This window comes from Mustela putorius, unplaced genomic scaffold, assembly GCF_011764305.1.
Source record: "Mustela putorius furo isolate JIRA1106 unplaced genomic scaffold, ASM1176430v1.1 tig00003834_pilon_pilon_pilon, whole genome shotgun sequence".
Taxonomy (NCBI): Eukaryota; Metazoa; Chordata; class Mammalia; order Carnivora; family Mustelidae; genus Mustela; species Mustela putorius.
The window spans coordinates 94,938,264-94,955,061 of NW_025421987.1; the positions used below are offsets into that span (position 1 = coordinate 94,938,264).

At 39.2% G+C, this 16,798-nt stretch overlaps 1 protein-coding gene across 2 annotated transcripts in view; it reads right to left on the reverse strand.

Annotated features, from left to right (window-relative positions):
- Window positions 1–15,874, reverse strand: part of ACAP2 (ArfGAP with coiled-coil, ankyrin repeat and PH domains 2) — a 146,624-nt gene extending 130,750 nt beyond the window's left edge. For both annotated transcript variants that reach the window (XM_004745300.3, XM_013052619.2), the window contains exon 1: window positions 15,577–15,874. In XM_004745300.3, coding sequence (XP_004745357.1) covers window positions 15,577–15,629 — 53 coding nt within the window. In that variant the 5' untranslated portion in view covers window positions 15,630–15,874. The remainder of the gene's footprint in view (window positions 1–15,576) is intronic.
- Between the last annotated feature and the right edge of the window lie 924 nt (window positions 15,875–16,798).

The window sequence follows — 16,798 nt, forward strand, 5'->3', positions numbered from 1 at the left end:
GTCATCTGCAACATGACGTTGCCAGTCCCCCAGCAAGATACGGAGTCTATTTACCTTCTCTCTTGAATCCGAGTGGCCCCTATGACTGCTCTAAAAAAATATGGTAGAAATGATGTGTCTCTTCCAAAGTTAACCTTAAATTGGCCTCCTAGCTTCAACTTCTTATCTTTTAAAAATAAGCTGCGAAGGGGCAGTAGGAAAAGCATATTACTCTTGATCTCGAGGTCATGAGTTCCAGCCCCACACTGGGTGTACAGATTACATACATACATACGTACATAAATAAATTAAATAAGCCATCATGTAAGTGCAATTACCCTAATACTAACATGCTGTGAAAAGCCTGACCAGAAGGAAAAGCTCTGAAGGATGAAATGCCATGTGAAGAGAAGACAGACCAAGAAGAGCCAGGGCATCAGATGTGAAAGTGGATCTTGCAGCCTAAGTCACCCAGCTATCAGAACATGGATCACAGATGAACCATCCAGCCAAAACCACTGCAAACTACTGACCTACAAACCTAGAGCAAAATAAAATGGTTGTTTTATTTTTTTCTTAAAGATTTTATTTTTACTTATTTGACAGATCACAAGCAGGCAGAGAGGCAGGCTGGAGGTGAGGGTGGGGGGGTGCAGGCTCCCTGCTTTAGAAGAGAGGCCAACACAGGGCTCAATCCCAGGACCCTGGGATCATGACCTGAGCCAAAGGCAGAGGCTTTAACCCACTGAGCCACCCAGGCACCCCTGTTTTATTTATTTTTTTTAATTGTTGTTTCAAGCAACTAAGTTTTAGGTTGATTCGTTACAGAACAACAGATAAACACAATTTAAAGTAACTTCTAAGGGAAGCCTGGATAGCTCAGTCAGTTGAGCGTCCAACTCTAAGTTTCAGCTCATGTCATGATCTCCTAGTTGTGGGATCATGCCCCTCACCAGGCTCCTCACTCAGTGAGAGGTCAGCTCATGTCATGATCTCCTAGTTGTGGGATCAAGCCCCTTACCAGGCTCCTCACTCAGTGGGAGGTCTGCTTGAGATTCTCTCTCCCCCTCTCTCTCTGCCCCCTCAACTCTCTTGTAAATGTTTTTTGAAATAAATTTTTGAAAAACATAAAATCAAGTCAAGATTATTCATTCTTGCCCTTTTTTAAGGACAATTAATAGGAATTTTTAAAACTCAGAATGTCAAAACTAGTAGCTGATCACTTGAAGCAGGAATGCAGCTGTTATGATTAATGGCTAAATTTTAAATACTTGAGACAGATCGAGGCACTCTCCCACACCACCCTGCTTGTCATACGTGCCTCCCCAGGACGCTGCAGAGTGTGATGGCATCTGAACAGGTTCTTTCCTCCCGAAAATTTTGTGAAAATAAAGTAACCACTGATAAAAATGTTAAGATCATTTATCTCCAAATAAACACGCACTTCAAAAGCTACCTTAGAAGGATCACTTACTCCAGTGATTTCTCAATTGCAATAAGCTTAAGAATAACTTTTTTATAGTCTTTTACAACTTTTAAGGAGCTTTAGTTACATTTTTTTTCTTTTTTTCTTTTTTTTTTTTTAAGATTTTATTTATTTATTTGGCAGAGATCACAAGTAGGCAGAGAGGCAGGCAGAGAGAGAGGGGGAAGCAGCTCCCCGCTGAGCAGAGAACCCGACGCGGGGCTCGATCCCAGGACCCTGAGATCATGACCGGAGCCGAAGGCAGCAGCCCAACTCACTGAGCCACCCAGGCGCCCCACATTTTTTTTTCAAGTATCTCATTCTGATTCATGTGAGCCAGGGACAACAGTTTCAAAAAGACAGATTTTATAAGTAGACAGTCAACTGAAAAATTAAGAGTTTATCAATGTGACAGGATATGACACTAAATCTTCTACACAAGTGCAACAAGCCTTAGTTCTCTGAAAAGTTCAGTTCGTCAAATTAAATATACTATCTCCCTAGAAACCCCACATATAAATATGTCAGTAGCCTAGAAAGAGAATACTAGTCAGAGTCTCTCAAGTAATATGACAACTACCCAAGAGAACCTAAAGATTTTGGGGTTTTTTTTTTTTAAGATTTTATTTATTTATTTGACAGAGATCACAAGTAGGCAGAGAGGCAGGCAGAGAGAGAGAGTAAGGGAAGCAGGCTCCCCGCCGAGCAGAGAGCCCAATGCGGGGCTCGACCCCAGCACCCCGGGATCATGACCTGAGCCGAAGGCAGAGGCCTTAACCCACTGAGCCACCCAGGTGCCCCAAGATTTTGGTTTGACTTAATTACAACACTGGAAAAGAAAATTTCAACAATTCATATATTACTCGTAGTTTTGCAATTCATCAATAGTACAATAACAGAAAAAGTCCTAAAATAAAAACTGGAGTATGTTATGTAAAAATGAAGACTCTATGATTATTTTATGAAACTAATTTTTGACAATAAAAGTCTGTAGCCTAACTATTGTGCGCAAGGAATTATGCTGAGTGAGAATATATACAATGACACTAGTAGGCTCTAGCACCAGAGAGTTTATGTGCCGTCTAAAAAGGACTGTGAGATGTGACCATATCAGTTTGTAAAGTAAAATTATAAAAGGCTACGCAGAAGTGCCAATTCTACTTAACAGCTCCACTTAGGTGTCTATCTCAAACTCAACAAGTACAAAAATTAAATTCTTGATTTTTCTTTTTTTACACAAAACCTGCTCTTCCCTTGCCTTCCCCTTATCAGTAAGCAATACCTCAATCCACCCAATCACTAAAGCCAAAAATGTTATTTTTATTCTTCACATTCCCTACAAACAATTCAATAGCAATTTTTTTTTAAGATTTTTATTTATTTACTTGACACAGGGAGAGAGAGAGCACACACACACAAGCAGGGGGACTGGCAGGCAGACAGAAAGGGAGAAGCAAGCTTCCTACAGAGCAGGGAAAGCCCGACGTAGGACTGGATCACAGGACCCCAATATCATGACCTGAGCCAAAGGCAGTCATTTGACCAACTGAGGCACTCAGATGTCCTCAACAGCAATTCTTACCGATTCCATCACAAAAATTGTCCATTCTCTACCAAATCATCTCCTGCCTGGCCTAGTCTGTTAACTTGTTTCCTACACTGGCTTCTTTAACTGGTCTCTTTATATTCACTTTTGCCCCTCTACAACTTATTTTCTAAATAGTAGACAAAACGTTTTTTAAATTTTAAGCCTTATAATTTCTCACCATAGCTAAAAGCTTTCTAATAACTTCCTATTGCACTAATCATAAAATCCAAACTTCTCTCCATGGATGACTTACAAGGCCTAACTTGATCTGGTCCCTGCTATCTCTCTAAACTTAGCTCCTACCATTATTCGCTTATAATTTCTCACCATAGCTAAATGCTTTCTAATAACTTCCTATTGCACTAATCATAAAATCCAAACTTCTTTCCATGGATGACTTACAAGGCCTAACTTGATCTGGTCCTGCTATCTCTCTAAACTTAGCTCCTACCATTATTCGAATCCCCTGCTCACTTGGCTCCAACCCACACTGGCCTTTTTGCTCCTTGGACAGCAAGCTCTTTCCCACCTCAAGCTCTTTGATCTATAATCCTCCTGCTCCCTTTGGTCCCCCACCCCTGGCACCAGTGACTCAAATTAGCAATGCCAACAAGAAGACAAGTGAACATCACTGGCCTCCTGATGAAAATAATACATCACCTGTGAGTATTCTTGCCAAAACTGTTTAAATGGAATCTTCTCAGAGTAAACAATTAGACAAACTCGGAATGTGGGATATTCTATAAAATAATCTGCCTACACTCACCCAAAAAAAAAAAAAAAAAAAAAACATGAGATTATTAGCTATCATATTATCTATAATCCAGAAAAGTAGGGGACCAACACATTCAAAACAGGTAAAAGCAAGAAGTATTATGCTATAATAGCTTGATGAAACATGATAACAACCATTTTTAATCATAAAATCTTCCTATAATACAGAAAATTTACAACATACCACTAAATAAAAAACTACCAAAACTGACAAAAATTTGCAATATGATGATAAGAAGGTGATATAAATTGCAACATGGGTTGAGACTTTCAGGGATGCTGGGATGGAGTGAATATATTTTGCATGTAGGACAGAAGTGAATCTTTGGGAGCAAAAGGGAGGAACTGTGAGAGATGGAATAATGGTCCCCTAAGGATGTCAATATCCTAATCCCCGAACCTATAAATATGTTAGGTTACACTACAAAGGTGAATTCAGGCAGCACATAGAATTAAGGTTGATCATCATCTAACTTGGGATGGGGAGATTATGCTGGAAATATCTAAATAGGACAGTATTATCACAAGGGTCTTTGTAAGTGAAAGAGGGAGGCAGAATAGAAAGTGCCCCAGTGACTGCTGACTCTGAAGCCAGAAGGGTGTCATGAGCCACATAATGTGGGCAGCCTCTTGATACCGGAAAAGGTAAAAAAAAAAATTCTCTTCTAGACCTCCTAGAAAGGTATGCAGTCCTGCCAACACCTTGATTTCAGCCAAGTGAGACCTGTGTTGAAACAAACTGTAAGATAATGAATTTGTGTTGTTCTAGGCCACTAAGTTTGGAATAATTTGTTATAGCAGCAATAGAAAATCAATAAAGCTTATTCTATGACTGGACTAAAATGATCATCTGCAACTCTATCTACCTAACAAAGGAAAGAGTGAATCCTCTTGACAGAAAGATAACATCACCCAGAGCATCTATAATTTTTCATAAACAGTGTATAGCATTAAATAAAAAATTCTTGCCCACTAAAAGAAGTGAAGAAGGGAAGGAACAGGAGGAGAATGAGTGAATAAAAGACAAATAGACACTAGGATGATCTAAATATTGGTTTCATTAAATACAGACTTAAAAGTGGTAATAACATGTTCATGAAACTAGAGAAAAATATGCAAGAAACAAAAACAAAGGTGGCAATTTTCACAAAAGAAATAGTATCTATAAAAAACAAAACCAAAGGGATGCCTGGGTGGCTCAGTCATTAAGCATCTGCCTTCAGCTCAGGTCACAATCTCAGGGCTCTGGGATCAAATCCCACATTGAGCTCACTGCTCAATAGGGAGCCTGCCTCTCCCTCTGCCCTCCCCCTGCTTGTGTGCATTCTCTCTCTCTGTCTCTCTCAAATAAATAAATAAAATATTTTTTTTTAATGAATAAAAAATAAATAGAAGTTCCAAAGAGAAAAACACAATTGAGGAACTCCGTGGATAGGTTTCACAGGAGATTATACACAGTAGAAAATGAGCTTAATAAATAGGAATAGAGATCAATAGATAATATTCTACTTTTCTGTAAGGTTTATCATTTCAAAAAAGAATGAGAGACATATAGGACACAACAAAAGATTCTAGTATATATGTAATGAGTGCCAGAAGGAGTTAAAAAGCAAAGCAGAGGCAGACAATATTCAAAGAGATAAAAGCCAGGAATTTTACAAATTGATGAAAGACATGCCCTACAAACCCCATGTACTGAAGAAACTCTGCAGTCCCCAAGCAGGATGAATAAAACAGAAACCACACTTACACACAGAATAGTAAAACTGCTAAAAAACAGTCCAGAAAAAAAAAATCTTTAAAAAAAAAAAAAGCAGAGGAGGTGTGCCTGGGTGGCTCAGTCGGTTAACCATCGGACTCTTGATTTCAGCCCCAGTCATGATCTCAGGGTCATGGATCAAGCCCCACACTGAGCTCTGCACTGGGTGTGGAGCCTGCTTGAGATTCTCTTTCTCCATTTCCTTCTGCCGCCCAACGCTTCCTCCCTCTCTTCCTCACCAATTTAAAAAAAAAAAAAAAAGGGCAGAGAAAGAAGATACATTATCCTCAAAAAAGCAACAGTAAGACTAATAAAACTTGTAACAAATGATAAAGACATAAAAAGCAAACAAAAGACAATGAAATGACATTGTGCTTTAAAAAAAAGAAAAAAAAAGATAACCTACTATGCCATGCTTTGGGAAAAGAGCCTTCCAAAATCAAAGAAAAACAAAGGTATTTTAGGACAAAAATTGAGATGCCTCTTAGACAGCAGATAAACCCGAAAAGAAATATCAAAGGACATCTTCAGATTAAATGACAAATGTATTAGGAAGTATCTTTTTATCCATATAAAACAATTACCTGACAATAACCAATAAAACCTAGTCTCTTTTATTATTATATTAGTGTAATACACCAAATCCAAAGGAGGGAAAAAGTCCAAAGAGATGGATTTTTAATTTACTATAAAGCTTCTCAATGAGCAAAAAATGGGGAATCAAATAAAACAACACAGTAACGAGAATTTTTTGTTAGATCAATAGAATAAGTTTTGTTTATTTAAAAATGAACATATTTGGGATGCCTGGGTGGCTCAGTCAGTTAAGCTGCTGCCTTCGGCTCAGGCCATGATCCCAGAGTCCTGGGATCGAGTCCCACATTGGGCTCTTTGCTCTGCAGGGAGCCTGCCTCTCTCTCCACCTCTGCCCGCCACTCTGCCTACTTGTGCCTACTTGTGCGCTCGCTCGCTCTCGCTCTCTCTGACAAATAAATAAAATCTTGAAAAAATATATATGTTTTTAAAAAAGTTTTTTAAAGCACTAATCCACAAAGACAGAGAAGCAGTAAGAGTAGAAACACAACTCTGGAAACTGAAAGGTAAAAGAACAGGAACTCACTTAGACCAGAAAAAGCTAAAACCTAAGTCTTTTTTTTTTTAAGATTTTATTTATCTGACACAAGAGAGACAGATCACAAGTAGGCTCTACCTTGCTTGTGTTCTCCCTCCCTCTCTCTCTCTCTCTGACAAATAAACAAAGTCTTTTAAAAATAAATAAATAAATAAATAAAATTAAAAATCACTGCCTAATTCTAGGTAAATCTTTTGGATACAAGGTAATTCAAGTAAATCTTTTGGGTACAGAGATTTATGTTTTCTCTAAGAACTGTATAGTTTTCGCTCTTACATTTAGGTCTATAACCCATTTTGACCTAATGTTCGCATAGGATGTGATACAGGAGTCTAACTTCATTCTTTTACATGTGGATGTCCTGTTGTTTCAGCACCATTTGTTAAAAGGCTATTCCTTCTCCACTGATTGTACTGGAACCCTCATCAAAACCTGATCTATCATAAATGTAAGGGTTTCTGGATTCTCTATTCCATTGATCTATACATCCTGCTTTAGTGCCAATATCACACTGTCTTGATTACATAGCTTTGTAATATTTTTAAACTGGGAAGTGTACCCTCCAAATTTGTTCTTCTTTTTCCAGATTGTTTTGGCTATTCTGGGTCACTTGTATTTTCGTATGAATTTTAGGATCAGCTTGGAGCGCTCAAAGAAATTAGGTGGAAATTTTGATACGAGTTGTCTTTGGTCTATAAGAGAATAGGATTTGGGGAATATTAAGTAATCTTAAGTCTTCTGACCCGTGAACATGGAATATCTTTCCATTAATTTAGGTCTTTAATTTCTTTCAAGTAATGTTACATAGTTTTCAGTGTACAGTCTTGTACTTCTGTGGCTAAATTTATGCCCATGTATTTTATTCTTTCTTAATGCCACTGCTCAATGGAATGATTTTCATTGCCAGTACATAGAAATAGAAGTGATTGTTGTATACTGACCTTACATCCTGCTGGCTTGCTTAACTTATTAGTTCCAGCTGATTTTGGTGGGTTCCTTAAGATTTTCTATATACAAGATATTATAATCTGAAAGTAGAGATAGTTATACTACCATTTTTTTAATATGGATGCCTTTTATTTTTCTTTCCTGCCAAATACTCTGGCTATAACCCCCTCTACATCATGGAATAGAAGTGGAGAGAGTGAACTTTTATTCGTGATCATAAGGGAAAACGTTTAGTCTTTCACCTTTAAGTATGATGTTTGCTAGAAATGTTTCATAGATGCTCTTTACCACATTAAGAACCATATTCCTACTTTATTGAGTATTTTCACCACAAAAGTGTGGTGTATTGCTTTAATGTTTTTTTTTTTCCTGTATCTATTAAGATGATTATGTAATTTTTGTCCTTTATTCTATATCGACTGACTTTTGCATTCCTGGATAAATCCCACTTGGTCATGATGTACAATCCTTTTTATATGTTGCTATATTTGGTTTGCTAATATTTTGTTAAGGATTTTCATGTATTTATAAGGGATATCAGTCTGTTGTTTCCTTGTGATATCTTTGGCTTTGGAAGCAGGGGAATACTAGCCTCACAGAATGACTCAGTGATATCTCTTTTATTCATGGAAAAATTTGTAAAGGATTATTGTTATTCATTTTTAAACACCTGGAAGAATTCACTGGCAAAGCCATCTTGCCCTGGGTTTTCCCTTTGGGGAAACTTTTTTTTTTTTTTTTTTAAAGTAGGTTCCACATCCAGTGTGAATCCAACGTGAGACCTGAACCCATACCCCCAAGATCAAGACCTGAGCCAACACCAAGAGTCAGATACTGAATGGAATGAGCCACTCAGGCACCCCAGAGGAAGCTTTTTGATTATTAACTCAATATTTTTTTTCCATATTAGCCAAGTATCCACTTTTATATGAGGTCATATTTTTTCAAGACTAAATAGGTCCTTAATGCTATTTAATGTAATCTTTTATTATTTTTCCTTCAAAATATAAAGAGACTACTGATTTCACAATGAATTATCACAATCAGAGAGACTCCCCTCTAACTAGAGAACAGGCTATCAAGAATAATGGGTTATAATTGTGGAAATTGGTATTTTCTTCTTTAAGCAGAATTCATACTCCTCCTCAGTGTGTGAAACCCATTTTGTTCCTCAATATATCTCCTAATCCCCAAATAATGATGATGGCATTTTGATCACTCTATAGAAATATTATATATGCTTATTACCCACTATAACCAGCACACATTTTTTTCCCCTGTAGCATTACTAGGTTTGTGTCAATTTGTCCTTTTACTTTTGTCACCTGTGGCTGACTACAGTTGAAGTAGAAATCTGGTGTCTGGAAGAGATCACAACCATCTTTTATCTGGTAGGCCAATGTGAGGCTGGCCCCTGATGACATTCCTTTTTTTTCTTTTTCCATTTAAAAAACATTTTTTTAATTTAAACTCAATTAACATATAGTGTATTATTAGTTTCAGGGTAGAATTCAGTGATTCATCAAGTCTCATACAATAGCCAGTGCTCATTACATCACATTCCCTCCTCAATGTTCATCACCCTGCTACCCCATCCTCCTACTTTCCTTCCCTCCTGCAACCCTCAGTTTGTTTCCTATGATTAAGGGTTTCCTATGGTTTGTTCATTCTCTGATTTCGTCTTTTTTTTTTTTTAAGGTCTATTCAAATTTTCTATTTCTTCTTGAGTTGATTTCAATAAATAGATCGTATCGTTCTAGGAATATATCCATTTCATCTAGCTTATTGTCATAGAATTACTCACAGTATTCTTTATAACCCTTAGTATTTCTGTAGGACAAAAGCAGTGTTCTCCCTTTCATTATTGAGTCTTCTTTTTTTCTTGGTCAGACTACCTAAAGCCTTGCCGGTTTTATGGATCTTTTTGAAAAACTAACTTTTGGCTTCATGACTTTATTCCTACTGTTTCATTCTCTATTTTATTTCTGCTCCAGTCTTTTTTATTTCCTCCCTCTTCCTGTTTTACAATCAGTTTGCTAGTTCCTTTTCCTAGTTTAAGATAGATGGGTTTGAACATGATTTGAGATGATTTTAACATAGGTCTTTGCCGATATTAATGTCCCTCTAGGCACTGCTTTAGCTGCATCACATAAATTTTGGTATGTGATTTTGTTTTCATTGGTCTGAAAGTATTTCCTAATTTCCTTCATGATTTCTTCTTGGACTCACTGGTTATTTTATAGTATGTTACTTAATTTCCACATATTTGTGAATTTTTTGGATTTTTCTTCTGTTACTCATTTCTAATTTCATTTCATGGTGGTCAAAGAACATATGTTGCATGGTTTAAAGCCTTTCAAATTTACTGAAACTTTTTTAGTGGCCTAACATATAGTCTACGCTATATGTTTCGCATGCACTTGAGAAGAATGTGAATTCACTTTTGTTGTGTGACGTGTTCTATAGATTATATCTGTTATGATTATACCTATTACCTATTATTTATTATATATCTATCATTATCTTGTTGGGTTTGTAATGTTTATTTTGTTTTGTCTGTTTTTTTTCTTTGTTTTGTTTTTTGAGAAAGAGAGAAGAGAGAGCACAAACAGGGAGAGGGAGAAGCAGGCTCCCCACTAAGGAGGGATCCCCCCAATATGGGGCTCTACCTCAGGACCCTGGGCTCATGATCTGAGCCAAAGGCAGATGCTTAACTGACTGAGCCATCCAGGTGCCCTATTCTGTGGTTTATAGTGTTGTTCATATCTATTTCCTTGCTAACCTCCTGCCTAGTTGTTTTACCCATTACTGAAAGTATTTATGTCTTCAATTCTTATTACTGAACTGCCTGTCTCTTCCTTCAATTGTCAGTTTTGCCATATGTATTTTGTGCCTCTCCTAACTGCGTATTTATAGGTATTGTGTCTTCCTGATGGATTGACCTCTTTATCATTATAAAATGTCCTTTGTCTCTAGTAATTTTTGTCTTAAGGTCTATTTCAGCTGATATTAGTACAGTCATTGCAGCACTCTTCTGGGTACTGTTCACATGATTTATCCTTTTTATCCTTTTACTTTCAACCTATTTGTGTCTTTGAATCTAAAGTATGTTTCCTGCATGAGTTCAAGCCCCACACTAGGTGTGGAGATTATTTAAAAATGAATAAATAAAAATAAATGGTCATTTAAAAAAATAAAAGTAAAGTATGTTTCTTGTAAACAGTGTATAGTTGGAACATCATTGAAATTTTATAAGAAAAAGTTTTCAAGAAATAAGGGGAAAATACATTAAAAAGGCATACCCTTTTCTGAAACTGAAGAAAGTATTACAAAGACAAAATATATAAGAATAGCCATTAAATTTTTGGAAAAGAAAAAAAATAAGGGAGAACTTATCCCACCAGATACCAAGACAGACTCATTATGAAAATTATTATAACTAATATTAATGGTATTTGACAAATAGACAAATACATTAGTGAAAAAGAGCATAATACAGAAAAATATCCACATATGTATAGATGTATAATATTAAATCAATGGGGAGAAGATTAATTATTCAATAAAAGGTGTTAGGATAAGTGGCTTCCATTAGTAAGAAAACAAAATTAGATTCTCAAAACTAAAATCTAGTCACACTACATGAAACTGAAAATTACTATGAAATGATAGAAAAATATCCTATAAGTAATAATGGGATAGAGGAACTTTTCTAGGTAATACACAAAAACCCATTTTTAAATTTCTGTATGATTAAAAAAAAAAAAAAGCGCCATAAACAGACAATGCAAATTTAATTACTGCAACTAAAGCCTGTGGCTTGAGAAAGAGCATTAAAAAGTGAATTCACAAAAAAAAAAAAAAAAAAAAGTGAATTCACTTCCAGGTCCACCATTTGAAAGTCCCCCATTTAAAAAGTGAAATTTAGGGGCACCTGCGTGGCTGAGTGGGTTAAGGGTCTGCCTTTGGCTCAGGTCATAATGGGGTTCCCTGCTCAGCAAGGAGTCTGCTTCTCCCTCTGCATCCTCCCACCTCCCACCTCCCATCCCACACCCCCACCCCCTGCCTGTACTTGCTCTCTCAGTCACTCTCTCTCTCAAATAAATAAACAAAATCTTTTTTTTTTTTTAAGTGAACTTGACTTCTCAAAATATCAGGCTTGAGTTTTTTTTAATTTTAAAAATGAAGATAATTCCTACCTCACAATATATTTTAATGTTAAATGAGGATAGCTATAAAAGCATCTAGTATGAAATCTGTTTACCACATTATAGAAGCTTGTTCTTATTTCAACTTAAGTTGGTATTACATTACATTATTACATTAAGTGAGGAATTACAAGTTACAATCAGGAATAGCAGGATTCCTGTATTTTGGTTCATGATAAAACTACTATATAATTATAATAATACTTCTATAATATTAAAAACTACTTCATAATAAGTGAAAACACATTTCCCCACATCCCTCACCCACTATGTTTGCCACGTAAAGACAGAAGATAAAGTGGCAATACAGCCAGGACCGGCACCCGTTTAAGAGCAAAACATAATCAATACAGATATAGTTAGATAGCTACATCTTATGTCATGTCTTTCACCCATTAAAACCTTTCTCCCCAAAATATATTTTCTAATATTTTTTTCCTAAGTTCTCCAATAAGTATCATATCTGAAACAGAATCTACAAATGAAAAACCTTCAGAATGGTACACAGTAAACACTGCTAAGGATAAAACATAAATGTATATCCAGTAAAGACTGAAATTTCGAAGACTTGTTAATGCCAAAATTTTTATTTTTGAAAACTGCTTAGAGCAAAACTGTTTCACAATTCAGAAAGTGCAAATTAATTACTTCCTGTGAACCATAGTAAGATTAAAAAAAGGAAAGGCACAATTTTTTTAAAAATTTTATAAAATTCTAAAGACCAACTACATAATTAATTCAGAGTTCAAACAAATTCAAAGTTCTCCAAAATATGTTGGTCAAAACGGAAAATTCCCACTTAAAAGTAAAGTATGCTTAGACACATGTACTTTCTTGTAGATTTTTAGATGAATAAGATTTTGACCTTTAGACTGGTTTTTAAAAAACTATAAAGGAAATTTTTAGTTACACAAAATTACACAATGAAATGTGCCTTTCAATCTAAAGACAAAACAAACAAAAAAATGTTCATTGGAATGTAAGAGTAACCATTGGTTTTATTCAAATTACTAAAAACAATGTTGCAATAAGCAACATCCTTCTCTCCCTATTTCAACCAATCCCTATTTTCCTTATGAACTTAGCAGGCAAATTAATGTTTAGAACTTGAACACTGCTGAAATTTTTCTTCAGCAAGATCTACCTTCTGCATCAATTCTACAGCACCCAAGGCAGTTATACCCCCATGCCAGACTTAAATTTCCTTAAGAATCATTTATAGAGGAAAATAAAAGTAAGAATTAATATTAAAACAACACAACAGATCAGAACACTACAAAAATAGTGCAGCTGCCTTGCTATCAAAAAGCAAAAAGAGGGAACCTGGGTGTCTCAGTCAGTTAAGTGTCTGCAGCAGGCGTTGGGGGAAGTCAGCATGGAGCTTCTCCCTCACCCCCCACATTTTCTCTCTCTCAAATAAGTAAAATCTTTTAAAAGTAAAATCTTTTCAAAAAAAGATTTTAAAAAAAGCAAAACCAAAAACAAGCTCACCCCTCACAAATTTTCTTTTCTAATATGAAAGTTTCAATATATCACTCACAAAATGCATATACTTTTAAAAGTCAAGTTTCTCTTATACATAAAGAATATGGATAAAAGAATTCTAAAATATTCTTTTCAAATGCTATACAAACTTACACAGTAATGGGGTTATAGAAAGACTGGAAAAATTAGGAACGTGAGCGACGAGACTTTTATTTCTTGGCATACTTCCATCTATTACAAATCTTATCTAGTTCCAAAAATGTATACCAGATATTGGGAGTTCTTTGAATCTTGATTTCTCTTCCCAGCTTGCAGCCAACAATAACTGGAAGCAACTGGAATAACTGGAAGCAACTCTTTTAAAAAAATCTCTAATACTGAATTAAAATAGGATATTATATTCAAGTTTAACAAAGTTCACTACAATATTCCATACAACTTAATCAGTATCTTTCCCTCTTATTTTACATTCAATGATTCCTTTCTTTCAAAAACAAAGACATCACATGGTTTGTGAACACCACCAGTGGTTACAAGTATTTCCTTATCACTTCCCTCAACTTGATTTTTTTAAAAAATCAAACTTAAAATGAAGTAAATTAACAGAAGCCACATTTTCTAGGGGGGAAAATGCTGTGTTACTTCATTAAAAAAACAAACAGCCAAGTCATATAAATAAAAATTCACAAAAAGCAGAATCTTCTGAGGTACACTTTAAAAATTACTTCATTTGCCACATAGTCTGGATTCTAACCTGCAAAGCTGTCCTAAGCAAGTCATGTGTGTCCCCTCGGGTCCTTTTAATTCACACCCAACACAACTTTCAAAAACTAATACCAACAACAGCTATTAAACCAGACGCAGCCTTTTACAACCAACAGTCCTAAGCTCCAAATAAAATTAACACCCTCCTCAAAAAAAAAAAAAAAAGCAAAAGTCAAAATAAAACAAAAAAAAGTTCTTAAACTTTCTCTTAGAAGTAGGAGTTCCTCGGTTTTACAGTTTTTTCTTGTCAGTGGAAAGAGAATGGGAAATCAGTGATAAGAATAAGAACAGTTAGTTCCCAAGAGAAGGATGCAGGAATTTACAACTCAGGCTTGGCCTAGAGATCAGCAGGCAAATACACACCAATGCTCAGGGAAAAGCTTTCAAGAAATGTCATTATCTAACGCCAGTCCTAAGGCCTCATTTTTTTAAGGCCTAAGGACAGCCCTATACGTGCACCGTACAACACAATCTATCAAAACTATTCTCCAAAAACAATTCCGGAGTTTCCCAAGATGCCCGAAACGTAAAGAGCAAGTCCTGTAGACACCCGCAGGACCGCCTCCTCTCACAGGAGAGGGAGGCCAACTCCTGTGAAGACGAGGGCCACCACGTCAGTTTCGGTGACAGATCCACTGGGAGCATCCGACCGTGATCCGCGCCCTCCCGGGCCGACGCTGCTGCAAGAGGAACAGACATGCAATCTTCAGGGCCCTCCTACTTCCGTTCTCAAAACAGAAATGCACAGTTTCTCCTAGTCCTCACCGCTCAGCCCCGTGCCTCTCAGCGGGGAGAGCTCAAGTGGAAAGAAGAGCGGTCTCTGACCAGGGTGGATAGAACGCGCTTAGTCAAAGCATTTCCCCCCCGCGACTCCGGGGGCAACCGCCAGCGCCTCCCTGAGCGCCCCCCTGAGCGCCCCCGCCCCGGGCAGGGGACACGCAGGCAGCAGCAGCCCCAGGTCGCCCCACTCCTTCCTCCCCGGAGTAAGGGGAGCGGAAAAGCGCAAAGAGGAACTAAGTGAACTGCAAAAGGGTGCCCTGCAAGCTCCTCAAGGAGGGGGTGGGGTGCGAGTGGAAACGGGAAGGAGCGGAAGGAAGGGGCAAGGAGCAGCCAGAGGAAGGGGACGAGAGCGCGCGCCCGCAAAGGGCACGACTCTCCGGGGACGCGGCTGCACCCTGGTTCCTCGAAGCGTACCGGTGCTCCCGGCCTCCCGAGCGCTCCTCCCCGGGCAGAGGCCGAGGAAGCGAGAAGAGGACCTCCTCGGCCCAGCCTCAGCCCTCAGCAAGGGTCGGTCCGGGCTGCAGTGCCCTGGCCCGGTCCGGAGCTGCAACAACGGCCGCTGGCCTCGTCAGAAGACGCGGACCGCAGGGCCCTCCGCGAGCTCAGCGGGCCGGCTTTCACGCCCCCATCCCCGAGGGGTGGGGGCCGCTCCGGGGTGACGGCAGCCCGGCGCCCGGCGGCCTCGCCGGTTACCTGAAGCGGGGCGAGTCCTTCAGACACTCTTCGAAATCCACCGTCATCTTCATCCTGCCTCCGCCTCGCCTCGAAGGCGGCGCTGGAAGAGCCGAGAGAGCCGCGGGAGCGGCTGCGCTGGGGACCCAGACAGCGACGGCGAGCGCACGGCCGCGACTAGCGCTGCGCGGAGCTGCGGAGGGCGCCTTGCCCGCTGGTCATAGCAGCCGCGAGGACGGTGGCAGCAGCGGCGGCTCGTCAGGCCCCAGTCCGGCCCCTCTTCCTCCCGCCCCCAGCGGAGCGCCGGTCACAGGGAAACCGCCCGGGAGTGACAGCCTCCGCCAGCCAGCCACGAACCCGGCGGCCGGTGGGTGGGGCTTCCGGCAGCACCGCCCGCGGGCGCTCCGGCAACGCACCTGAGCGACGGTAGTTCGAGCCAATGAACAGCGCGACCGTGGGTGCCGCCTTGCCACCACAGTCCCCGAGGGCCAACCGGGATGCGCAGGAGTCGTTAGGCGGGACGCGCCCGTTGCTGGGAGGCCGGCTGCTGAGGCTCCTTGGGAAGGAAGTCACGTGGCTGAGCGCCGCGCTTCCCGCGGAGCCCCCGCCTCTTCTCAGCCCCGCCCTACCGAGCTGCCAACGCGGAGGAGCCGCCGCCTGCAGGTCTGAGGACTCCTACAGCTTTGGCAGAATTCTGAAGAGTAGAAATTATCAAAGGAGGAGATAAACTGATCCGCCGCCTCCTTGTTACAGAAAATGAGGTCGGGAGAGAAGTGAGGGTATCCTTAATGACAAAATCCCTTCCTTCACTTACTGACTTCATCTCTTAATAACTTGGAAATCTCTCCCACGTTTGTCTTCTCATATAACTAAGAGACTACTTCCTGAAGGAGCTGGTGTTTGGGGCGAGCATGGAAAGATCAGGATTCCGACAGGCAGGCGAAGTAGGGCGTTTGGTGCGGAGGCAACGCTTTCAAACTCGAAGACAGTCCTCCTTACTGATAACTTTTCTCTCAGTAGCTTTCACCGGTTCAAAGAAGTTAGGGTTGTGAAAATCAGCCTCACTTCCTTATTTGCCACACCAGCCCACTGGTCCACAGTTGGTTCTAGGAGCCCTCCAAGATATGCATCATCTGATCCGACGAGGCAGGTATTTACCATACTTCTGGTTTTAAACCATACTTCTGGTTTTAATATAACATCGACTGTTAAAAAAAAAATCACAACAATAGATCCATTTTAT